The sequence below is a fragment of the Lampetra fluviatilis genome, chromosome 3 (assembly GCF_964198595.1).
Source record: "Lampetra fluviatilis chromosome 3, kcLamFluv1.1, whole genome shotgun sequence".
Classification (NCBI taxonomy): Eukaryota; Metazoa; Chordata; class Hyperoartia; order Petromyzontiformes; family Petromyzontidae; genus Lampetra; species Lampetra fluviatilis.
In genome coordinates, this window is record NC_136277.1 from 29,142,139 (window position 1) to 29,168,764 (window position 26,626).

Sequence of the window (26,626 nt, forward strand, 5' to 3'; positions counted from 1 at the left end):
AACGTGTTTATGAAATCTCGTATCACACACTATCTTTATTAAAAGTTCGTCCCGATAATTTTTTATCAAGTGTTTGATGCTAAAATAATCACTTCTCAATTCAAAATAAATAATACCTAATAAGCTAGAGCAGTCCGTGATATCCGGGATTTGACATACTTGATGTCCATCTTCTTAAAAATAAATGAAATGCTGGTAGCTTAAAATAAATGTAAAATGTGAACTCTAAAACCCAAATACCTGGGGATTTACACCAAAACCAGCCCCTAGGTAGTCTAGAAGGCAAGATATGGTAACCTATAGAAATTATATCTGCCTTTTTGAAGAATTATGTTCAGAAAAAAAAACCACTGATCTTTTATTGAAGTCAGCCCAAGTTATTTTGCTTGTGAATAGGTTGGGGAGTTCATAAACTGGCTTCAGCTTTTAAGATTTAAAAGTATATGGCGGATATTGCATGGGGCCTGGACAGAATGCCGCGTGTTATATCCTACCCGAACAAATTTCCTTGTCTGCATGTCTATAATAGCTTATACATTAACAAGAACACGAGATGAATAATTCAATTATTCTTTGGTAACTTGAAAGCAAGGATGTCCACCGAGGAGATGGGAGTGATGAAATTAGCTCGTGCAGGTAATAGATGAATTGTTACATTGCGAGACCGTGAAGGACTGCATGGAATGATTTTTAGCTACATCCTCCACTTTGGCCGAACGGATATACAAGGTCGCACTCATTGCACATAAATTGCTTGCCACAAATGAACCACAATACCTTTCTGATCTCAGGGAGCGTAAACCGTCATGCAAACTCCAGTTTCGCAGCGGTTTTTGGCTGGCCATCGAACAAAGACGTTCGCTGCATACGCACTTTCAGATGCGCTTAGTGACCGTCTGGAAAGCTCTTCCTTCTGATAATAGGAAGCTACTGGAGCTATGCACTTTTAAATTTAGATTGAAAATTTATTTCTTTAGAACGGCTTTTAGTTTGTCCTTCCCCCGCAACTCTGATTAGCACGTTCCACTGCATTCGGTGTAAAATAAGTTCAACATTCAAACTTCAAACACACCTTGGACAGTGGTGATCTGGACTCAAGAAAGGTGCATAATTATTTATTAGATATGTAGTTTGCCAGAGGTCCAGAGCACTCGCAAAGCACATGTCATTTTGGTCACATTTGTAGCCACCAGAAACGACCCACAAGCGCTGTTTCACATTAAACACGTTATTTGGTGATGCTGCATTGGCAGTGGTGCATAAGCACAAATAGCTCTTACTGCTAGACACCACTTTCCAGACAAGATCAGTCCAAGTCCAATAACACATTCCTGCGGAGGGAGCTGGTAGGAACGTTGGGTTGCTCGGTCAATGGGCAGGGTCAACGGCGGCGTGGTGTATTCCGCAAATATGCCCGACTGTGAGGGCGGGCACAAGCTGGCGTGAGTAGATTAAACGTTGAGTTTTATAAGGGCACCACGGGGTGACCAGCCCCTCCCCACTCATCCCACCCCCCACCCAGCCCCTCCCCACCCTCCCCACCCAGCCCCTCCCCACCATGTCGACTAACCCTTGAAAATTATACAAATTCTGAAGGCTAATAAATGAGGCTGAGCATATTAGTTGATCATTTATTAATTCCTACAGCTAAGAGCCTAAATTATGTTCATCCAAAATGAATAAGCACTTTACACTTAAAAGCAAATTGTCTTAAACTGTTCCCATTGTAGAAGCCTGATTACACAACGGTCTAGAAACAACATTTGGATTTAGCACATCATAATTATCCAGACTTGTTACCAACCTTTTGTCAGTAAATACATCTATCAGTAATATTTTCTGAATAGCTGACTAGTCCATTAAAGCAGGTACATAAACAGACACGCAGACTGGTATATGAAAGAGGTGCATGACCTTTGTTACGAAATTTTATTTGTGAAATTGCTGGAAAGCGTATTATACAAATGTACAAAAACACTGCCCAATAGTCAACAGCGATGACCTCGTGAGCTCACAGGGAATTGCCCCGACCAGTTCATGCCTTCACACCGTCATCAGCATCTGCCAAGTGCCCACCAAGGTTAACACAATTCACTGACGTGGGAAGCCGGTTTGAGGTGGGGCTGCAATTACAGAACATTGGACATCGCTGTCATATATACAAATGCTTGTCCATCTGCTCTAGAATGAGAAAGAGACAAGTTGGCATAGGGAGTGGCACAAGTCAATGTATTGTGCTTTGAGGATTTGCAGTTGCAGGTTATCTATGTGTGAAGCATCTATCATGAGGAATTGTTAGTTGTCACAATGACTTACGCATTTTTTTCCCATTGGTAATCTCAGTTTTACTACAGGTAGGAACAACAGTTCCACACTGCCCACCAGGGATTATTTGTCTGTCGTGCATAGCCCCTCCCAAACATGTACGCTCCCGGATTGGTTGAAGTGTGTCACGTGACCGCGAGCTCTGTCGAGCACAAATGCGCTGTCCAACCAAGTTCCTACCTGCCCACTCCGAAGGAACGTGTTATGCTGTATTTATCTGTTTAAGAGTGCCGAGTTTATTATACATTCCGGATGTAATATAGTCACATTTATTTTCTCGGTGTAAAATCTGTTAATCTGTAAGACAAATTTCAAAAATTAAAAATGGTCATTGATTCTCATCTCCTAACCCAACCTACTTCACCACAAAAGCACCAAACATGTAGAGGCAATCCAAATAACCTATATGCTAGTCCTGCGCTGTACAACACGAATTTGAAACTTTGCTTATGAGAAGGGAGTGAGAAGTGACTTTCAGGTACGTTGCCCAGGTAATCTAGTAATGCCACTTCCAAAAATTTGAATGCCACTGCAGTGACTACATTAGGATGCAACAGCTGTGCTTCAATTCAGTCGAAAGGTTTTTTTTTTCAACCTCAAATCGGCATCCTGGGACAGACAGCCTAGAAGTTACAAGAGTTATTGGTGTTTTGGGTAGCCTTATTTCGTGTGCAAAGTGGTTCTAACATGAATACAGAAGGGACTCAAGGCTTGTGAAACCTTTAAACCACTATTGGAAAATTGATTTTCAAGCGTTTGGCGGGATAAGCATGGCAGTAGACTTTTGAATGTCAGTGAAAGCTTGCATCCAATTGGCATTTAGTTTCTAGCAGGCATGTAATGATGGATACATTCTAATATATACTTATGCTCATCATGCATGCATCAAATTGGGCACTTGCCCAGTTGGTTAGCTGCGATTTATAAAATTACTATGCATATGATATGCTGTTACATTTAGTCTAAGAGAATAAAATATACGACAATAAAAGAATACAAATAATACAAAACAGGATCAATTCTAATTGTATGGATAGGCTGTATTTCAAATTACAACATGATGCATCCTCTTTAACACCACTCCTCGCTACAGTTAATATGCAGTTTCAATGTGACTTACAGCCTCGCCTTTCTCATGCCCTTGTAATTCATTTTCAAAGTTGAGAGGGAGGTGTATGGCGTCACGTGAGACATTACAAACATGTCTGCAAGAAATGTAGTATTCCACTTTCCAGCAGATTGTACATGCTTGAACATTTTACAGATGTATACATTTCGAACCTTTAAGGGCCGTTGAAAGACATTTCAGATTGAAATAGTTTGCATATATAACCAACCCTTGATTTACCAAACCTGTGGTTCAACAGCCATTCATTTTATCTATGTATTTCTTAAATGTTCTCAAGCATGTGATGGATGCATCCTGAATTAACAGCAACATTACTTGTAAAAAAAACTGTTTATATATGATAACTCAAGGTACATGCCAAAAAAATCCTAATTGCAACTATTGACCTAAAGTTAACATATTTCAGCTTATTTTGGGAGTGGGGTAGGGAGAGGTGTCATTTGATTATGTAACAAGCACCACAATATGTTGCTCAATTGACAAATACAAATTTTGGTCCAAACTATACATGGACGACCAAATTAGAAAAAATAAAAGATACACGAGAATAACCAACATGTAATGACTCCAAGTAAGAAATGTAATACATGATACATTGATAAATGAATAAAGTAGCTACATTATCAAACAAATAAAAAAACATGTTCTTGTTGGAAGTTTTTTTTGGTAGCCGAGTCAAACACTGGTGAAGACACCACTGCATTTGGCTATGAAAACCATAAAAAAAAATCACTGGAAAACACACCACTCTGGAATACAGGAGTACTAAATTACCACGTAACGTCGTAAAGCAACTCGCCCTGCTGGTTAAAGGCGCTCTATAAATGTAAGCAATGATGGTGATGTGGAGAAGGCAGTGATAAATCAACATAATGTGCCAGGCTGGTTTATGCTCTAAAGTTGAATGCCACGTGCTCAAAAGGTAAAGGTGTAGATGTAGCATTGCTAGGCTGAATTCACAATGTAGCGACGAAAGCCCCACCTCTATGTCCAGCACTGACCACATTCAATTATGTACGAAGCCATTGTACATATTATATTAAGACTCATGACAACACATAAGACCAACTTGCATTTAGGATGGTGCAAACATGGAAGATGAAATAACTAGTAGCTCAATGAATCGTACATTATGGGCACTTAGGATATGTTTGTAAAATAAAAACTGAATTATTAAACCGAGTGGAGACTTAGAGATGGTCTTTTCAGTAAGGAAGGAATGGGGAATATAAACAAGGCCTGTTACGGCGTGAACATTTCAGAACCCCACAATTTAAGTTCACGGAACTCAGATGAAATTTGATGGGATTGTTTATATAAAATATGCATACAAGTAAACCTGTTTTGCAATTTTAAACTATTGAATGAGGTCATAATTATGCCATTTCATTACATCATCACGGGAGTAACACATTACCAAGGTTTTGTTTTTGAAACAAAATAGCAGGATTTAGCATTCTAATTTGTACATAAGTTTTCGTAGGAGTGTTTTATAGTTGTATTACCAGTGCTAACATTTGTGACATCACTGCTACAAGAAGACCTGGACACAATAGTAAAGTCTTACCATGTTCACATTAAACCAAGTTATGAAGGCTGTTCTTAGGATACTCATGGGATTACTTTGTCTACCCAAAGACTACTCTGAGAAAGTGACACGTGGTTTGCTGCCTAATGCACGAACTCTCATATTTGGACATGTGATGTGATTATATAAGGTTGACCCAGCCTAGCAGGTTCTCTTTATAAGGGTGCCTGCTAGGTGAAGGTGCCTCTTGGCTGCAGCGGATTAACAGCGACCGTTGATTGTCAGGGGATTGATGCTGCCACTTATAGTTCAGATATACCATATTACTCACATTGTCCTCACTGCACTGGCCCTTTGTAAATTACAGAATCGACTTTGAGATTCTTCTCATGTTTATGGCCTTGAATGAATTGCTCAAGTTTTATATTTCACTGCAAAAACTTAGATCTGCTAGTTCTGGTCTACTCATTATTCCACAGACCAGACTTTGTTCTATGGGAGATGGAGATTTTTGCAGCCAGGCTCCACGATTGTGGAATTCTCCTCCTCAGTCCATTAGGGAATCTGAGTGTTACACTTTTTAAATAATGTCTTAAAACTCACCTGTTTTTACAGGCTTTCTCCATAAATTAAGCTTCATGTAATTCACTTTTAAGCCTTGTGCGAATTGCACGGTGGATAACCGAGTCGAGTAAAAAGTTGCTCCAGTCTGAATGGAAGTTGTGATACAGCAATGTGTTTTTTTTTTGGTGATATTTTCATTGGAGGTTGCACATAACCAGGTTTACATACGACATAGTCTTGGATCTCAAAATGGTGTTTAAAATGCAATTTAATCAAAATCAGTTCTGTAGCATAATATACCTTATATATTTATTGTAAGTAGCACTTGTAGTGCTTCAGTGGAAGAAATAAAATCTGAAACAAAAGTATGAAAAACACATTGTAAGCGCATACATGTGGCATGTGTTTAAGGCACGGTGGGGCTCACAATAATTGATGTTTTCATCAATGTACACTAGAACCTGTCATGGAACTAAACTTTTAAATTCTGCAATTAAAACAAAGACAACTGAAGGACTTTGATGTGTATCATGTAATTATTTTTCTCAACCATTTTGCAGTCTCCTTTAAAAAACTGATTTGATCCAAGACCTGCAGCATATGGTATAATTCATGGTAGTTCTATCATGAGTCTCAAAAGCAGCATGCATCACTGCAGTGACTGAATCAAACCGGCATGTCAACCATCTGGCCGTACCACCTGTAAATCACCAATTGCCAACTCACTTGTTCTCAGGTCGATAAGAACATAAAAAAGTGTCCTGTATGTATATTCGTAGCTGTAAAAAATATAAAATGGGACTTTATTCTTTGACGACTGTGATGGCTTCTAGATTAACAGTGGCCTCTTCCACAACCACCAGCATGGCCGTGGTGGTGTCCATGGTTTCCTCGATCTCAGGGTCAGTCTTAATGTCCACGGCTCCCTCGTACGCCTGCCCGTCTTCATTACTGCCTTTCCCAGCAACTTCAGACTCTGTCTGGGTGGCCTCATATTGCTGTGGGGCTATGTCACCACATGCCTCGAGAGTCTCCTTGTTCCTCGGCTCCTCCTCCTCCTCTTGAGTCACCGTCACAGCAGGCTCCTCCATCGTCATCAGCACAACCGGTGCTTCCTCCAAAGTAATTGGTTCCACGCCCTCAACGTTAACAGCTTCCACCCCCTTCAAAGTGACCGATTCCACACTCTCTATTACTGGTTCCATGCTCTCAATGGTGATGGATTCGATACTTTCCAGGGTGACCGATTCCACACTTTCCACGGCGACAGATTCCACACTTTCCATGGCGACAGATTCCACACTTTCCACGGCGACAGATTCCACGCTCTCTATAGTAAGTTGTTTCACATCTTCTACAGCAACTGGTTCCATGTTCTCCATCAAGACTGCATCCTGTTCCTCATTATCCTCAACAACCAGTTCCACATTTTCAGTCGACTCTGGTTTTATACTCTCCTCCAGGACTGGGTCAAGATTCTCCACAGTGACCGGTTCCACATTCTCTAAAATGTCTGCTTCCAGGCTCTCTGCAGAGTCTGCTTCTACTGTCAACACAGTAATCGATTCCACATCAACTACCGTGTCAGGTTCCACCTTCTCTACAGTAACTGGTTCCATGCTCTCCACCGTGACCGGTTCAAGATTATCAACCGGATTAGTTTCCATATCTTCCAGGGAAACTGGTTCCTCATCCTCCACCGTCACCTGCACCACATTCTGCAAGATGACCGCCTCACAGCTACTGGTAGGGATGGAATTTGAGGCAGTGGTTGGGGAAGGAGTAGCAGTAGCTACCTTGTTTGCAGTGGGTGCGCTTTCCACACCTTTTCCATTATGCACATTCGCCATGGCCTCAAGCTTGGCACGGTATGCATCTGCCTCCTGTTCTTTCTCCAACAGCTGTTGACGGAACTCCTGTGCTTTACGGTTAGCCTCCGCTAGCTGTTTCTGCAGCAGCTCTTTGTCCAGGCTTGGTTGCATGGCCCCACTGGAACCTCCATGCTCCATCTCAGCCACCTTCTTGACACTCTGCTCAAGAGATTGATGTGGGAAAGGAGAGAAAGGTCAGCATGGAACGATTCACAGAGATGCCATCACTTCAGAATAGGGTAACATTGCCCAGCACAGCCATACCAGTGGTTATAAAGTACCGGTCCATGTTCCTTCTCACACACACAGCTTATTTATTTATTATTTTAACAGGTTTAAAGACAATGAACATAGGTGAACCACCACCCCAACGTGATTTAATGAAAGGCTGAAATTTGCGGTCGTAATTTCATTCAATAGGCTGATTTTATTTGTCTGTGGTGAATGTAGCACCACTAACAGCTGCAAGATTTGTATGAACCAAATACATGAACATATAAAAAAAATCAAATCACATTGCACGAATAATCAATCATTATTCATGACTTATGTTTGGGTCAGATCATATCAGAAGGCAATGTGTCAAACCCTCCCGCACCTGACAGCCCAATTAAATAAAATTGTCACGTGAATAAATGTGCCAATTTATTATTACTTTAGGATAGCCATAGGTTGGACAGCAAACCACAAGAGTGAACAATTTGGAAAGACTTTCAACTATCAGTTACAAACATGGTTAAGTCTGGGGCCTTAAAAGGGTGGCATAATGTCAGAAAGTCCATAACTGTTTTTTTGGCTTAGATCGCGTAAATATATAAATGTGTCGCTAAAACCCGCCACCACCCGACACAGCCAATTAATAAGGGTTGTCACATAAACAGAATATGCCAATTCGTCACTAGTACACCACACCGGTGTGTTAGAGAGCCAAGCCACAACATTTACAATCTGAGTGGTGGCGGGTTTTAACGACACATTTATATATTTACGCGATCTAACCCAAAAAAGACTTATGGATGATATTAGTCGCGAAAGCCTGTGTGTTAAAATTTTTACAAAGAATCAGTTTGATGTTAATGTATTGAGGTTAATGCATTTGTATTCATTATACCGTGTGAAATTACAATGTGTTGTAAAATTAATATATATTTTTGGTGACATAGGTTAGTAATAGTCAACTACTTACATTAAATTATTTATGTTATGCTGTTGGCTTCAGTAGAAGTAAATACCATTTGCTACGTGTAAGCAATACAGTAAATTGTTTGTGTTTATGATAACAATCAGATTAAATGAATGAGGGTACCTACCTTACAATTAAACAGGATACTCGACCAATCAATTTTAACTTAAGACAATAGCAAATCATCAATTCCCAATAAGAAACAATATTTTATAAAACCAATGGCATCAAAACTACCTCCTCATATCTTAACTCTGAAAACTTTATTAACATCATGGAAGCTATTGTACGTAACCCTACTGAGAATGTGATTAGTTACGTGATTTTTCAAAGATTATCTAAATACATCCCACCATTGGTTGAACACTGCTTAAATATTAAATTTTTATGGAGAAATTTTCTTCTGCAAAAAAAATGAGTGGAGATGGGTTCTCTGGTCTCCTGTTATTGCTAATCTATACGTGGAAACCTATAAAACACAAGCGCTAGATTCAAGTGCACTAAAAACCTCGCATTAATTTAGATATTTGGATGTCACACCTGCTGTCTGGCCACATAGTATAAAAACACTGAATTCCTAAATTACCTAAATCTGTCCTTTAAGTTTACCATGGGAGTGCAGGGAAACCCTCCCATTTCTGGATATTCTGATTGGACACAACCCAAAATATGCACACTGACACCATCAACCACAAAACAAATTCTCCTATCAAGACACCCATACACTGGGCAAAACAGCATCTGATGATAAACGAGATTAAACATGTCAAAACGCAAAATACAATAATATATGATTAAAAGATCATTAAGTATAAAAAGCAAATAATATACTCTAAACAATGGAGTTGAAAACATAATAAATAAACTCCCATATATTGCAGGAGTAACTGTTAAATTGGCGAGATTTTACAGAGAAAAAAAAAATCAGAAATATTTGGCACTGGTGCTAAAGATAAACGCTCAAAATCAACAAGTTCACCGGATGAATTGCATATATGGTAAATGCGATGTTGGCCAGACAGAGGAAAGATAGGCAAAATATTGAAAGAACATAAAAGGAACATCAAATAGACAAAGAAATGTGTCAGCTATGCAGAACGTGCATGCAAAAAAGGACATTCGATTGATTTTCATAATGCTATTGACCAAGACTAATTATAGAATCTGTTTAAATTAAGAGGAATGAAATATCAGTTCAACCAACCTGCCAGTTAGAGGCTGAGTGTGGCTTGGAAATTAATTAAGAAAGCACATCACAACCTCAACAAAAGTGTATTTAGAGCAAATGAAACTAACACCATATTAGTATAACACTAAGCATTTTGTATAACTAACCTATAACCAACCTGTATCGCCACAAATATTTTCACATTCACATTAGTGTAAAGTTCTCATATAAAAACATTCTATGCAACTATATTAACCTCTACACACATGTATGTATGTAGTTCGCACCGTACGAAGCCAGACGTGCTAATACACAACTTCCTGCTGCTTCCAGCTCTCTTATGGGGCATCTCGATAATATCACACGACCTAACTTAGACCCAAGGCTGGAGGGACATTTTCACAATTCTGGCAAATGGCTCATGATGCTGGCTGCAACTACTAGAAAAAGTATTCCCAACTTGTTAAATGTTGTGGATTGCTCTCCAACACAGGGGGTGCCTACCTTATTACAGACCAATTCAGACCTGATTGGTCACCCCGTGCCCTTATAAATCTCATCGTTCATCCCACAAAGTTCCACCATAAGGGCGACACAAAAAATGAAAAAAACGTTTCCCTGTAAAAGAATACGGGTACATTATATGGGTTGACATAACACTAAGCATGTATGGGTGTGCTAAAGCAATAATAAATTTGCTCGTTTGTTCACGTGACTTAGGTATTTGGTTGTGTAGAGTGTATGACACACAATGGCGATATTACTAACACAATCTGACCCAAAAATCAATTAATCATATTGGTCACGAAAACCTACGTGTTGAATTCATAATAGTTTTAAACAATGACTTGATGCATTGTTACAGGCCTCAAATACACAATGTTTTTATCAATATCCACAATTTCACTGACAAAGGACTAAGGAACAACTTGTATATACTGGAATTTGATTCTCAATTCCAAAGAGTGTAAGTGGATCTGTAAAGAGTGAAAGGAATAGTTTTAAATGTCAAACAGCAATGTGGGTGAAGATGAGCTACACACAACATATTGTGTTGTAAGAATGATGGCCCCTTCATTGCCCCCATCAAAATGCGGCCTGGAAGCTCTTCCCCAATTAAGTATGTGCAATTGCTCACACACTCAAAATGGTGAAACAACCAGCATAGAGGGTGAAATGGAACACATGATTGTTGCAGAATGGCTCCCATGTAAATATACGACCACGTATACCCAAGATGTTTATTCTCTATCTATTGCATTCACTGCAAGATTATAGCCTGGTAAATTCGTCATGAGCCTCTTATGAAGGCAATTAAAGAAGAGACCAAGCCATCTTTATTTTTCCCCAGCTGTCATAACAATGTTTTGCAAAACTGAGGTTCATAAATACTTCTATTCCAAAATAATGTGTTTACCAAACAAAGTCTAACCACTTGTGGACCTTCCGTTGAATAAATTGTACAAATAAAATTTCATATCGATAACATTATTTCAAAGCTACAAACTTTTATTTTATCAATGAGGAAAAAACTGCTTGCGTCTTTACGGTTTATCTTGTGGGATGAATGTGTAATTGTCACATGGGATGGTTTGGCTTGTTGCACTCCTTGCCTTGGAAATGCCCGCTTTGTGGTTGTTTACAGGGGCAGCGCACAATTTCTTGATCGGTGGCTCCCTCGGCTCCTCACATGGTTCGTTGGTGGTCTCCGTTGTCATGTGTCCCGCAGGGACAGCCAACACTGCAACCACCCAAGTGTGCGAGGTGTGAAGGCAGGGGTAAGGAACCATTTCCTTACTGAAGGCTGGATAGGACTTGCGAACATTGGCGGTCACACATTAAACATACAGTGGAGTCACTTTTGTAATATAAAGCCCTTGCAAAGAGGGATGTGACTGAGCATGATAAACTTATAAAGTGTTGCCACGTTCAAAATATTGGCGTCGAGTACCAAATTCGTGTCGAAGATGCTTGCAGTGACAAATAAATATTTGCAGGCCATTTTCAAGTGGCAGCCCTCATGACCATGGACCGTATAGGATGAAGTTGAGGGCCAAGCCATAGGTTCCCCACCTGAGTTAAGGTCAAAATTTTACAACATTATTGCAAGACTAGCATTTTGCCCGTCCAAGGACGGGTGTATTGCAGTAAATCTGAAACTTCCAAGCGAAAAGCAGACCGCGACGTGATATTCATTGCATGAACGCACGTGCAATTTGTAAGGGCGTGGTGACACAGACCTATTTCATTTTAAGGTTATAATCCCTTGTTCATCATGACGTCCTTGTTACTTTGAGGTCTCAATAGCGTTACGGAGATCGCATGTGAGGGTTCTGCCTTTGTAATGAGGGTTGTAAGTTGACGCCGAGGAGGGGGCGCATTGGCCCCCCATGTGGAGTGACGTCAACCGCTAATTATTATGAATAGGGGTGAGTGTTCATTTGGAGGACGTCACCTTATGATTATTAATGAGGGGGGCTGTTCGATGTGGAGTGACGTCACCTGCTCATGATTATTAATGAGGGGTGGGGGATAGTAGGTATTATACTCCAGGAAATAAATTCCCAGGTGCACTGCTTGTATTTATACACCACAAACATCCATGAAGCAATTTTTAATCCCGTGCACATTTGAGCAGTGTCATGTCCACAAGAACAAAACTACATTTTAAATATCAAAACATTCTATCTTTTGGTAATTTGCTTAATCGCATTTGTTTCATCAAGTCCTGACCTTGCTGCCCATTGTGCATAGCCAGCAGGATAGGCTGGCCCATGCTGCCTCCACTAAGCGCCGCTTGTAGGTTGCCCAGCTGAACGCCATCCGCTAGGATGGTGATGACTCGCTGGCCTCCAACCCCTGACACCTGCTGTATGGCAGCATCCACCGCATCAGTTTCGGTGGTAACCACCTCCTCTGCCACTGCAGCCACAATCAGGCATGTGCAAGCACGAAAAATACACAAACATAAGATCATTCCAAACTACCCACAAGTCTCTTACCAATCTAGTAATGTTAAAAACACTGCAAAAACAATGTAGTTACTGTACACTTCAGGTATGATTAAAATTACCTACTATAATCTACCTACTATGCCCGTGGAAATTTACACTAACGCACAAGGTCGCGCACTCCACATGCCGCACCCCTCCCCTCATTAATAACCATGAGCGGGTGACGTCACTCTACATGCCGCACCCCTCCCCAATAACCATTAGTGGGTGACGTCACTCCACATGGGGCAAACCCCCCCTCATTAATAATCATGGGCTGAACAATTTTTCTATTGAATATTTCAGATTTACTGCAATATACACCCGTCCTTGGACAGGCAAAAAAGCTAGTTTTCAATGTTTTCAATTTTTCATTTATAACACTAAATCCTGCACAATGCATGAACGATAAATATATTCAGGTATTACTGCACTGCACATTTGCCTAATTTTCGTACCCAAATAAGACATGCCTTTTTGAATTTACCAATCTTCACAATTCCAAGGCAAATTAAGCCAATACCTGTTTCACACACCTGATGATTTGTAAACACAACCTGCGCCATGGTGGGTTGAGGACTGAAGTTTAAGCTCCTATCTAAATCCATCCCTTAATGGCTTTTTTGACATGCAGTAAACACCATTCTTATTTTTATGCTATGCATCTGTGCTTGCAAACATATGGTACATCCAAAATTGTTCAATACTTAATTGAGGAACAAACGAGCCTGTGCCGCACTTACCCACTCCCTGCTGCTTGTTGCCCCAATTAAGCGAGAGCTTCCCACCTTCACTGACTGTGAAGGTAGAGGTGCACCCATCTGTGCCTACAGTCTGAGCCTGCGAGGCCACCAGGCCCTGGGATTCCAGCCACGTCCAAGTCTCCTGTGCCGATGACACCACTGCAGGAAGGTAGGAGTGGTAGAGAGGTGTTGGGGAAAAGGGGAGGAGCAGGCAGTGGAATGCATGTTTATGATAAACAATAGTGATTATAGCACCCACTTCATTGGCTAGGTGATGTAATGTGAGTATTTAACCACCTCACAGTCCCAGGCTAACTGACAAAAGATGAAAATTGATTGACAATGAAGACTGGTCAGTGTAGCAACACAAGTGTATTATTTTATGTTATATCAATAATATTATCATTTTGCTATTCAATATTTGGGTGTTGAACCACACTGGGCTCAGCTGTGATCATGTGTTTTTTTACATCATTTATTTACAAATAAAAGCTTCATTCAAGTTTAATGAAACTTAAGAGGTGGCTGCATTGAACTTTTTACCAATTCCTTTTCAATAACAATACTTCCACTTGTAATGCCCACACTATTCACTCACTTTCCAGAGAGAACAACTCGAAGGGACGAGGAACCGCACACAGGCAGGAAGGCAGCCTAGTGGGCAGCCAGCACCAACAATTGCCCAAGCTCTGCGGTTCTCCATATATCTAGGTGTTATCATTCTACATTTGAAGTTTTCGTGACTGCAAGGATCTTTTGGTAAAGTCACGTAGGTAAAGAAAATAATAAACACAAATAAAATAAAAATATTTTATTTTAATTTAAGAAAATTATAAATAAAAAGAAAATATATTTTATTTTAATTGTATTTATTAATAGTTTTCTTTACCTACGTGACTTTACCGAAAGAACCAAGCGTTAGGTGTTATCAGTCAATTAATAAGTATTTAGATGTGGGATGAAACCAGAGCATGCAGAGAAAACCCACGTGTGTTGGGGGGGGGCAACACAATCCAATACAGACTGAACAGGCGTGGTGGACATTGCTGCACTACTTTTTAATGGCAAGCCCGGGTATAGCACTGATATCCACGGGATGGGTGTTTTACAACATGTATGTAATCCACTAACCCTTTCCTACACAGTTTTAGATTACAGACATGCACTTCCACTGCCCGTACAATGGTGAAAGTGGAAACTGGAAGTGAAAACACCCAAAGTTCTGCACAGACAGGTTAAGAACTATCTTCTACTGGCCACCTCACAAGCGAGCAGGTTTGAGTCACAACTTCAAATGATCCACTAACTATTGCCTAGAAATTTCTGCGCTACACGCATGTGCCACCTCATCAATGTCATGTATGCACACTTTACAGCATATACAGTTTTTCGTTGAAAAGTATGGTTTAAAACAAGGTTAATGCCTTAAAATGGGCTTTGCAGGCATATGCTTTTGCAATCTGTCTCTGTAATGCTAACCCTGCTTCAGCTTTCGTCAACTACTATGACATACACAAACCAATTAGCTTTGGTCAATAGGAAATTCAAAAACAACAAAGCAACCGTTCTTGAAGGAGCATATTTATGCGGGTACTTAGATAAAGCAACCCCATTGATAAAAATACGCAAATGTCAAGTGGATTTCTTTTGAACAAAGAAAACACCACTTTCAAAGAACACCCACATGACCTATGCAATCAACCTATCTGAATCATAGGTTGCTGCATTAGTAACAAAGGTGAAAATACTGTAATTGTATTTCTTAAACCCCATTTGTTTTGTGGCAAATGGGCTGAGAAAGGCCTGCATAATGCATGCTGCGGAAGTCACAATGACGCACAATTTTGCGCAAAACATCTTTTAGTTTTCTGGTAAGTAGCTAAGTGCTCAAACTACAGCACCACCACACCCCATAAAAATAATGCAGCCACTTTAGTACAAACTAAATGCGTTAACAGTAAGAAAGTTGTACATAGCCCACACACACATGACGACATGACTAACTGTGTGGATTATATTTATTTTCAAAAAATTCACAATTTTTTTTATTCTGATGCTGACATGTACACTACAAATAATGACAATATTTGATGCATAAGGTGTTTAATAACTACAAGGTAAATAAAGAGTGAGGAGCACAATTTCAATATGTGTGGGACACGCAGGTGTTGGCATGCTGTACCAGTTGTGTTGGGAGAACTTGTAAGCGGTGCGGAGGCCTCAGCTAGAGCTGCCAGTGTGGCCAGCACCGATGTAGATGAGCTGCTGAACTGTACACTCTGGGATGAGCTTTCAGCTGAACCATGCATAGAAACACACAACGTTAAAACAATCCATTATCTAGTCCCAACAACAGCATTTGTTTTCATGTGATCATTTTATTTATGTTTTTGCAATTAGCCAGGGTCAAATGACTGATCAAGTGCCTGAAGGCCTGTGGAGTTGCAATGATCCATACGCATGCAAAATTAATATGAAGTGTATGTATGTATGTTGAACTTCTTTCACACCGTACGTAGCCAACCATACTAATCGGAGATGCGGGAATCGGTGTTCTAGATAGGTCAAGAAATGTACGGCTCTTTATCATGCCCAAATAAAATTATTTCATTCATCATCAATTGTCTTTCCACTGCCAAATAAAGGCTTCCCCAAAGTTTCACTATCCCTCAATGCAAGAAACCCATCGCACTCCTCCCCAAGATCTGATCTAATCTCTGCAGCGGTTGTCTTTTCAGGCACATTTCATCCTTTGGATGAAATTTCATCACCAGTCTTTGCCCATCATCCTTCTAATGTGGCTTGGCAAAGCACACAAATCTATCCTAAACATAAATGACACCTGATTTGCATTTGTTCACCGATCCATGTGCTACTCCTTTCGTCTATGTAATTCTAAGAATATATATCTCAATGCTATTTTGCACACTTCAGCTGATGCTCCAGCTTTCAATCAGTGCAAACTGCCCAGTGATGATACATTGACAAGTATAAGCAACTTACTTTCCAGGTCACAAAAATAACACTACAAAAATCTCTGGGTAACCTTAGCCACAATCCCTTGGTGGTTCCTCTTCAAATACTGCAATAAGTTGTATTGCTTTAATCTGAAGTACATTTGAAAAAACTAGATTTATACACATTACCCATGATTTCTACCAAAACAGCCTGTAATTACTCGGTCCTTCAAAAATAGAACAGAAATGCTAAGTGTGACGAGAAAGGAGTTACACTAGCCTGCGTCAACTAGTGATTTACACTGCCTGTTTGCTTCCAAATCAGTTTGTCGATATATTTTTCGATTCCACAGCAATGCAGGAAAACTTAGCATAACCAATGCTGTGCTATTTGCTGAAAATTGAAAGACTGCATGAGAACGTTCACATGAGTGTCATTGTGTTATAATATCAGAACTCGTATACATCAAGTATTCACATCAACAACCAAAAATACAATTATGGTCCATCTTCCCTTTCTATTACTGTTACACACACCTCCCTCTGGCATGAGAAATATGTTAAAGACATTGATGGATGTAGAAACAGATTCAGCAAGGATGGCAATTTTACTGAAATGTAACCCAGATACATCTTCACAACCCTACCAGCCACCTAGTGCGGACGTAACCAACCTTATCCATTGTCCATTGCACAGTTAAGCGAGTGATGATCTACTAAAATACTTACTGGCTGCTTTGGTGTTGGATGCAGACACAAGGCCTGCTATGTTCATCATCCCGCTGGGGCTGAAGATGATTTGTGGGGATGACACGGGAATGCCCATGCTGCCAGCACGCTCTAGTGGATTTGTATTCACTTGGTTGGCCATGGCCTCCTGCACAGAGAACACTAGTTACTTTGCAGCAGTTGATTTTGGCAAGTTGTTGCAGTAATTGAAAAGCGGCAAAGAAAATTGAACCGTTGCCTTCTGGACAATTCATCACCCAACATATTCCAGCCACGTGTAACACAAAAAAATAGACACTTAGTTACATGGCTGAAATTGCCTGATCACCACACCAGGCTCTGAGTAGCCCAGCCCCCCCACACAAATCATATTGAATTTGAGCGAGAAACCGTATCGCCCAGCTCTGTTTAGCAAGAAATTCACTACAACAGGCAAATATATGTATATATCTGATGAAGACATTTTTATTTCGAGACAAACAACATTCAACAAACATTTAAACTGCAAAAACCTGAAATTCTTATGTACTTTGGTAGATGAAAGCGCCTGACCTGCAGGATGGATAGAAGGTTGGCGTGCCCCCGGTCAGCGGCGATGTCAAGTGCTGTCTTGTCGAATTTGCTCAGTGTGTGCGTGTCAGCAGCTCCGCGCACTAGCGCCTCCACGACGGCACGATGGCCATGCTCCGCAGCCCAGTGAAGCGCCGTCATCTTCAGCATGTCCTTTGCATTCACCTCCGCCCCATTCTGGAAAGCAAGGATGGGTGTTGGGCTGGGTAGTCAGGTAGCGGTCATGGCTTTTGTGTTTTGAGAATAAAAGGGGCAGCAATGCAAAATTGCATTTGCTGTATGCCAAATTAAAATAGAATTAAGATGTTGTAATTGTGGTTTTACACTTAAAAAGGTCTGTGGAGGCTGATTGTTGCTGACAAAGGTGATAGTGTGGACATTGCATAGGGTGAGTCAAGGCAATGTAAAAATAATTGGAAATTAAAGTGCTCAAAAAGAAAAAGCTACAGGAAATTGTTCTGCTCTTCGAGTATAATGGACTTTTTTTGTATAGGTGTACGTTTCCTTACTACGAAAAGCTGCACACCCATATACTATTCCATCCCAACATTGTATTTTCAGATTCATAAATCACAAGGTGGCTAATCAGACTTAAATTGTAGAGGAATACCATTTTTTTTTAATTCAATGTCATTTTCTGTTCCGATGAAGAAGAGATAAATGTGTCATTAACAGAGGTGATCATTTATGGTTTTGACCATTACTCGGGATAACTTTAAAAGCACCTTGATGAGCAGCTCAACGATGTTAACGTGGCCCTCCGAGGCAGCCATATGCAGTGGTGTCTTGTCCACCTTGGTGCGGGCATCACGGCTCACACCGGCACGCAGCAGCACCTCCGCCGTTGTGTAGTGTCCATACTGTGCCGCCAGGTGCAATGGCGATGTGCCCAACTGAAAAAAAATTAATTTGACATGATGAATTTCTCTGCTTGCTTTATGGATTATGGTATACTTTAACAGCTAGGAGAAAACCAAAATAGTTTATTTGAAAACTGATGACACCAGAAAGACTGTTAGATTCTATGATTATAGTAATAATGATTGAGTTGGGGATATATATCTCAGGTGAATATTAAAAAAATCCACTCTGTAATTCAAATGATATGTGGATTGGTAAACATTATTTTTTTATTCATTTTCCAACTTAACCATGTTGTCGCATGATCAGTTTTGTGTATGTGCCTTTATGACACAAATGAAAAATTATATCAACAATGATGATGAATAAAACCACAAATCCTGAGAGATGAAACTATAAATCTATTTTACGAATAAAAGTGATGCAGAGATGCGACACCAACCCAGTCAGTAGTGAATGGCGCGCCATTTGTCATGAGGGAACGGACTTCATCGTCCTCCCCATTCCGTGCCGCCATGAGCAGGCGCTTGCCCAAGTCCACCAGCGACATCTGCGTTCAATCAGCATAATACAGGTCACCAATCAGCAAACGTTTATAAGTCACTACACACTCCATTATTGTTGCACAAATGACGCATCTTAATTGGTACACATGCCAGGATTTTATGAAAAGCTGAAAAAATTGTACCACGAAACCAGCCATAACACTAATGAGATGTTGGAAAGTGGGCTGGTCTGAAAAACAATCTTAAATCATTTTAACACACTTCTGTCCCATCCACTCAAGTTTCAGGAATTTAATATCAGAGAATACAACAGTAAAAATTGTGTAACATTTTTTATTATTACCATACATTAGTTGACTTACAATTATGTATGCGTGATACAAAATAATAATCCAGGTTTGAAAATACAATAAAAGCCCAATATAATATAGTTCATTATAACCGTCAGCAAAGTTCCCCGAATTTATTTGGTTACTTTATGTACGCAAGGAAACGTGGCAAATCATACAAGTGTGTGCACCTGCATACACACGCGTGCTTTGGAAAGATGGTTCCATCAAGCACTCGCGTTCAATCCACGCACAATACTTACAAGGGATTGGCCGAATATCTCAATTTAGGCTTTCCTGAAAACTCAACTCTTACTACATGTTGAATGTTTGAAAGGACAGCAGCAATCACATGAGTAATAATAATCGAAGCGTTGTTGTATTATACGCCTGCAGAGGGCAGCAGAGCCAGCATTTCACTTGTAAATTTGAGTACTATACCGATAAACTGTACAACATATCTAATGTCTTATTATTTGGTTCTTTCGGTAAAGTCACGTATATAGATAAAATAATAAATTAAATAATAGCATACTACGACGTTTCGATTGCAACACAAGCAATCATCATGTGTTGCAATCGAAAAGTCGTAATATGCTATTATTTAATTTATTATTTTATCTTTATACGTGACTTTACCGAAAGAACCAAAGAATAATTCCTGCAGTCACGAAAGCTCCAAATTAAGATATCTAATGTCATTTTTTTCAACTACAGGTATGTAAATTACAAGTTGGTGACAAGGACGGGCTATTGGCACTTTAAATGGCTCTACACCATAAAGATACTTGTGCAATTCAGCAACTTTCTAGAGTTATCAATTATAACACGAGTAGCCGATAACGTGGATGTTATTCAGCGCCGCATTATATCAGGCTTTACTGCAATAGTGTTAATATTTGTTGCTAAAAAGAGGCATTATTCAGCAGTGGCAAGGAAACATCAAATGTTATGCTGACCCCAAACCTGGACTGAAACACATCAGTGTCTATAGTAAGAAATTACCCACATCTGCTTATTAAAACCGGCAGATAATGAAACGAAAATCCTATTTGCTTGGGCAGGGATTTCTACGAGATAAATTGTATGCTGTGTAACTACAGGAAGACATTTATATTGTTTGGCCTGGGAGCACCCTGAATGATTACAGACAGTTATATCCTCTGGGTGACCACCAGGCCATGAGGTCTGGAAGGCTACCGCAACTATCTCACAAACCTCAACACAGCCAGTGCAGAGAAATAAATGTAGTGCCCTCCTGGCATTATATAGGTGGATGTTGGGTGGCCGTCCAGAAAAGAATGCACAGACTGATGGTCAACCACCTGCCAGTAATGAAATGGGTGTTGTAACGGCCCATTAAAATGCATATTTATAGTAACGGCCCATTAAAATGCATATTTATAGTAACGGCCCATTAAAATGCATATTTATTAAAGAATAACATCTTACATAATGCATACATTCACTGTTTGGACATTCACACTGCAACATAAATATAACACGTGGCTTAAGTAATGTTGACTTGAAGCTTGCAGGTTACTGAAAGACCCAAAGAATATAAAGTTTTTTTTTTGTAAAAGTGCAATCTACAATTCCTTCATAGGAAACTTTGTCATTTGTTAAAATAAACATGACCTCTTGTGAAAATTCAAAAGAAGGCACCCACTTGTGAGAGATGATAAGTGGTAAAATGTAAAATAATTAAAGGAACACCAACAAATTTGGTACATGAAAGGTGAAGGCCAGCTCCAAATAGTGATTACACCACTACAGATGGTCTCATTTTCACGGACGATTCTCACACTTATGATACTTTCAAGTTTAGCATATGCAGAAGCTCACCATCTCATCATAAGCAATTTACCAATAAATTCCGTGTTGATTAGAAACTTGGCCAAGGTCTAACCTAACATGGCTAGGAATTTAATTGGGTACCTTTGGATTCAATGCAGCTTTCCAGGCCCAACATGATTAAAATGTAATAAATAAATCAAGCAGATTTTTTTTACGGCTGCAATTACCTATGTGGCTGTTGACAACTTGTTAAATAACGCAATTTATTTTACAATCTGGGCAAATGTGTATATGATTTAAATCAACTGTAAATAGCACTCCACCATCTGTTGATTCATTCAATTAAAAGAATGTCCACTAATGAAATAAACCATATTTCTTACTGGCGCCAGTCTAGTCAATGCAGCTGTCTCTTTGTACCAAAGTAACAATTACATCTTACAAAGAACTGATTTGGTGCAGTTATGCATTGGGTAATACACTGCGCTGTGAGATGAGCTACCCGAGTTCGTTTCCAACCATGGCTAAAATCCATGGCAAATAAGATTTCAACTGGTCATAGGACCACTCCCGGGACCCCCCAACATAAGCTGTACTGATTAGCATGGCGAACTGTAGAAACACCCCCACAATGCATACCTGTCAACCCCGTATCAGTGGCTACCTTATTTCAGACAAATTCAGACTATATTGGCCAACCCGTGCCCTTATAAATCTCAACGTTCACCCTACAAAGTATCATCACAAGGGAGAAACACAAAGACAACATTTGTGTGTTGCCCGTATTCAAACGGCTGTAGCCGTATGGACCTGAAAACTCAATTTCCCTGTACAAAAATACGGGTAAACCGTACGGGTTGACAGGTATGACAATGGACGCAGAATGACGAATTCTTCCGGCAATTGATTGACAAAGGCCTGTGAATTCTACATGTACTATACAGCATAAGCCAAGTTACCAGGCAAAAAAAGTTAACAAATTGCATTAAAAACACCACTAAAGTATAAAAAATACTGCCATAACCCTGGTTTGTTTTAACTTTCAAAAAAATCGCTAACAAGGATAATAGCTAAATGTGTAAACGATGTCGGTAATGCTTTTTTACTGTACATTTTTTTTTACTAAAACCAGCATTCCACATCGCCACATTTTTTGTGTCTGGAACCCAAGGCTCATAAAAATAAGAGAAAAAAGCCAACGGCAAAGACTGGAATCTGTCCAAGTGAAATCAAGCACACAGCCCTTACAGCATTTTTCTCAATGTTCCATATTTTCGTTAGCCATGTCTTGTAAGGGGCCATCCATTTAGTACGTACGCATGGAGGGGGGAGGTGAACCCAAATGCGTAAGCTTGCGTATGGAAAGGTCTACTGACAGTGTACGTACACATAGCAAACGGGGGGGGGGGGGGAAGCATCGATAATATTAATGCAGCCGGCGGTGGACCATCTGTTTGCTTAAACACGTTAATATTATTAATCATTAATCGTTTCTGCGTGGATTAAATATCGGCCGTTCTATAGGATTCGGGGGGGGGGGGGTAAAAGTCCGCGTGCGTACAGGAAGGGGGGGGTCAAGTTGACAGATGTTTGTGTACGTACTAAATGGATGGCCCCTAATGCAAATGTGAGTGGCCCTGACAACGTTACAAGAACAAAGTTCCTATTCTTATTATCGCTCCTTATTTGTCTAACCTGCCACCCTTTTGTACCACTATAAAATGTTATTATAAACACCACTGTCTTCGCTGCCGAACTAGGTTAAAGTGTTGGCTGTCTTGATTTATGCTTGTAAATCGAAGGCAACAGTTTATATTAAATCCCCTAACACCACACAATTTTAATGAAATACGTAGATAAAAAAAACATGTTAATTACACGTAAAACAATGCATTGATTACAGCATGCGGTGAGTCTTGCCCGAGATTTTTTTCTCATTCGTCAGAGGTCGAAAAATTGTTACATATTATTACAATATAATAACTTCAGCACCAAATCTAAACTGACATATTCTTAGGTTTTTTCGGTAAAGTCACGTAGGTAATTTTTTTTAATGAAAGTAAAACAAAAAAATCACGGCGTTTTTTTTATTTTACTTTAATTAATTTTTATTTTTTTACCTACGTGACTTTACCGAAAAAAACCTAAGAATATGAATCCTTGCAGTCACAAAAGCTTCAAATCTAGAATCTAATCTGACAGTTAATTTGTGTAGCCATTGGTGACAGGGCTGACACTGACGAGTCGCCAAAACTTAAGAACCCAGCTGAATCAGGGTTGGGCAGCTGAAACCTGCATTGGAACAGGGGTGGAATTTGCTCAGCGTGATGAATTCTTCAGCCACCACCTCGTGTGAAATTCGATCTAACTTACTCTTTGGTTCTTTCGGTAAAGTCACGTAGGTATAAAATAAATTAAATCACGACGTTTCGGGCGCAACACAAGCGTCCGTCATCAGGTGGGACAACCACAGCAAGAAACAATTGAAGTGGGCACTTAAGTAAACTTGAGCAATTGTTTCTTGCTGTGGTTGTCCCAACTGATGACGGACGCTTGTGTTGCGCCCGAAACGTCGTGACTTAATTTATTTTATACCAAAGTGACTTTACCGAAAGAACCAGAGTATGGATCCCTGCAGTCACGAAAACTTCAAATCTCGATCTAACTTGCCGATTGGTCACGTGTCGAGTGAAGGGCCCCCCCCACCCCTCCCTCCGCCCCCCCACCCCTCCGCCCCCCCCCACCCCTCCGCCCCCCCACCCCTCCGCCCCCCCCACCCCTCCCACCGCCCCCCCACCCCTCCCACCGCCCCCCCCACCCCTCCCACCGCCCCCCCACCCCTCCCTCCGCCCCCCCACCCCTCCCTCCGCCCCCCCACCCCTCCCTCCGCCCCCCCCACCCCTCCCTCCGCCCCCCCACCCCTCCCACCCAGCCGAGCATCTGGCCTGCGTCACGTGAAGCCTCGGTGTTTCCTTAATGGAGGCCCGACTCCTCTGCCCGCCAGCTCCACCAGCACAGACCGAGGCTCGACCCACCCGCTAGGCCTTGCCTACCCACACACCCCCCTCCCCGCCCATATCTTTCTGTGAATTATCGCCAATGTCGTGTATTTTGTCCCCCAACTTAATTGTAACAGTAATAGAGATAATAAAATATTTAAATAAACACATTATGATTTATACAATTGGTGACGACGCTTCGTAGGTACGCCTGTCAGCAGGCCTTTAATTTACTTGACTGGAACCAGTTGACATCTTTACACACGAAAATATAAGCTTTTTTTTTACTAAATCAACTTAAGTAAACTATATCCATGTAGTGGGTTTATACATTGCAACATTTTGAAAATGAGTAAAGTGAATTTCCAATATAAGATTGCTTAATTTATAAAAAGGCCCTATACTAGGGTGGGCACTTCTGCACGTGGTTCATAGAACTTGTGAAATCTTCACGGGGGGAAATCTTAAATAACTTGAGTGGTGACATGCTCGTGATGTAAATCCACTGCTGGATGAATCCCCCCTCCCCCGCCACTAGTTGAAGACCACAAAGCTTCCGTCTTAAGACGTTTTCATATTTACATGATGGGTAAATACAAAAATAATAGCACGCGCGAGTTGGGAGTCCAACAATCATCGAAGCAGCAGTGACTGCCGGTGTGGATCGGCGGCCCCTCATCTCTCCCCGGGTCTCTCTCTCATCGTGTGCATCTCTAATTATGCATCTCTACCCCCGCCTCCTCTGCCACCACCATCCCCCACCCTACGCGAATGTTGTCCGCTCTCTCGCTCGCGCTCTCCCCTTGATGAGCCTTTGTGCCTTTTCCGGGGGAAGTCGACAGATTTCTCGCCCCGCAGTTTAAGAAGAAGAAAAAAGCGGGCGACTTCCACATCCGGTGAGAGAGCGAGCGACCATGACCTGGAATAACTTCGCCTCCTCCTCCTCGACGACGACAACAGCCGCGAGCGAGAGGGCCCCCCCGCCCCAGCACGGCTCTTTCATTCCCGCTAACTCCTCGAGACGACGATGTCTTTTACCCCCTTACCCCCCCCCCCGCCGCCGGCTTCGTCTCGATGCTTTCCCGCCTTCGCCTCGCACCCATCGCCCTCTCCTCCAGCGGGGTTCGTTTTCCCGCCAGCATCGATTTTTATTTACCCTTACCTTCGCGAAGCGGTGGTGGCCACTGTGAAGAAGACGACGACGCCTTGTGTTACTCCCCCCTTCCCCGTTAAATGTATTATACCCACGCTGTTAAGTTTTGTTATAAATGTCCACAAAAAAATCCTTGACGGCTTTTGTTGTCGCGTTCGATGCGTTATAATCCGTTAGCGTCTACGCCTTTACAATCCAACCCCGCTTCTAGTTTTACCGAAGTAAAACCGCAGTCGTTTTCAACATATACGCGTTAATGTTTTCCCCTTTTTTAATGTTTAAAGACGAATAAGAATAAAAAAATCGAGAGACTTCGTCCGGAAGAGATTCCACCGGAAGCACATGGCGGCTGTGCGCGGCGTGGACGCGGCCGCCTTTATAATGCGTAGCGCGCATAAGAGCGGCGCCCAATCGCCTTACAGCGCAGTGCCTATGCGCGCTATGGAATCTAAAGGCAGTGCTCCCTTTGCAACAATGTTTTTTTTTACCACGGTTACTGAGCACAGGGCCCAAAATTCCATGTGGCCAGCAGCAAACAAACTATATTAATCTTCTTGGTTATTTCGGTGAAGTCACGTAGAATGGAAATAATAAAACAATAAAAATAATTCTCACGACGTTTCGGCCACAACGCAAGCAGCCGTCCTCAGGTGAAGAACAGGTCTGTCAGAAAGACAGCGTCTGACCTGTTCTTCACCTGAGGACGGCTGCTTGCGTTGAGAATTATTTTATTATGTTTTATTTTTATTGTTTCATTATTTCCATTCTACGTGACTTTACCGAAAGAACCAAGAAGATGAATCCCTGCAGTCACGAAAGCTTTAAATCGAAATTTAAACTATATTAAAACAACAGTGTTTTATTACCAGGTAAGACCCACTGAGCTGTTTTTCAGAAGCAACCTGGCAACAAGTGATAGCCCAATTTAATTGGCTTTTGTGGAAATGTCTAACAACCTAATTCTCTCAAGGCATGTTTCTAAATGTGAAGGGGGACAACCGGAGGACCCGGAGAAAAAGTCCACGCAACCTCGGGGAGAACATGCAAACTCCAAACATCACTAAAGATAGCGGTTAACTACGTTGAATTCATTTACAAAGGTTGTAAGAATTTGGAGAAAATCATGGGAGGAAATTCTCAAAAACGTCAAGCGGCCAGAAAAAAAACCCACCAAAACTGTAATAAAGGGAATTCCAAAGTAGAACAGTGCGAGGGAAGAAA

The 26,626-nt window shown here is 41.0% G+C and overlaps 1 protein-coding gene across 2 annotated transcripts; it reads right to left on the reverse strand.

Moving 5' to 3' along the window:
* Positions 1-1,897: 1,897 nt before the first annotated feature.
* Positions 1,898-25,737, reverse strand: LOC144930977 (GA-binding protein subunit beta-1-like). 2 transcript variants are annotated; one of them, XM_078854800.1, is made up of 10 exons: positions 25,415-25,737; positions 19,064-19,171; positions 18,486-18,653; positions 17,743-17,937; positions 17,191-17,338; positions 15,687-15,800; positions 13,505-13,663; positions 12,502-12,690; positions 11,382-11,509; positions 1,898-7,576 (listed from the first exon to the last, which is right to left on the reverse strand). In XM_078854800.1, the coding sequence occupies exons 2-10, from the start codon at positions 19,169-19,171 to the stop codon at positions 6,350-6,352; spliced, it is 2,436 nt and encodes an 811-aa protein (XP_078710926.1). In that variant the 5' UTR covers positions 25,415-25,737; the 3' UTR covers positions 1,898-6,349. The 2 variants fall into 2 exon arrangements, with proteins under 2 accessions (XP_078710926.1, XP_078710927.1); XM_078854801.1 differs by lacking the exon at positions 12,502-12,690.
* Between the last annotated feature and the right edge of the window lie 889 nt (positions 25,738-26,626).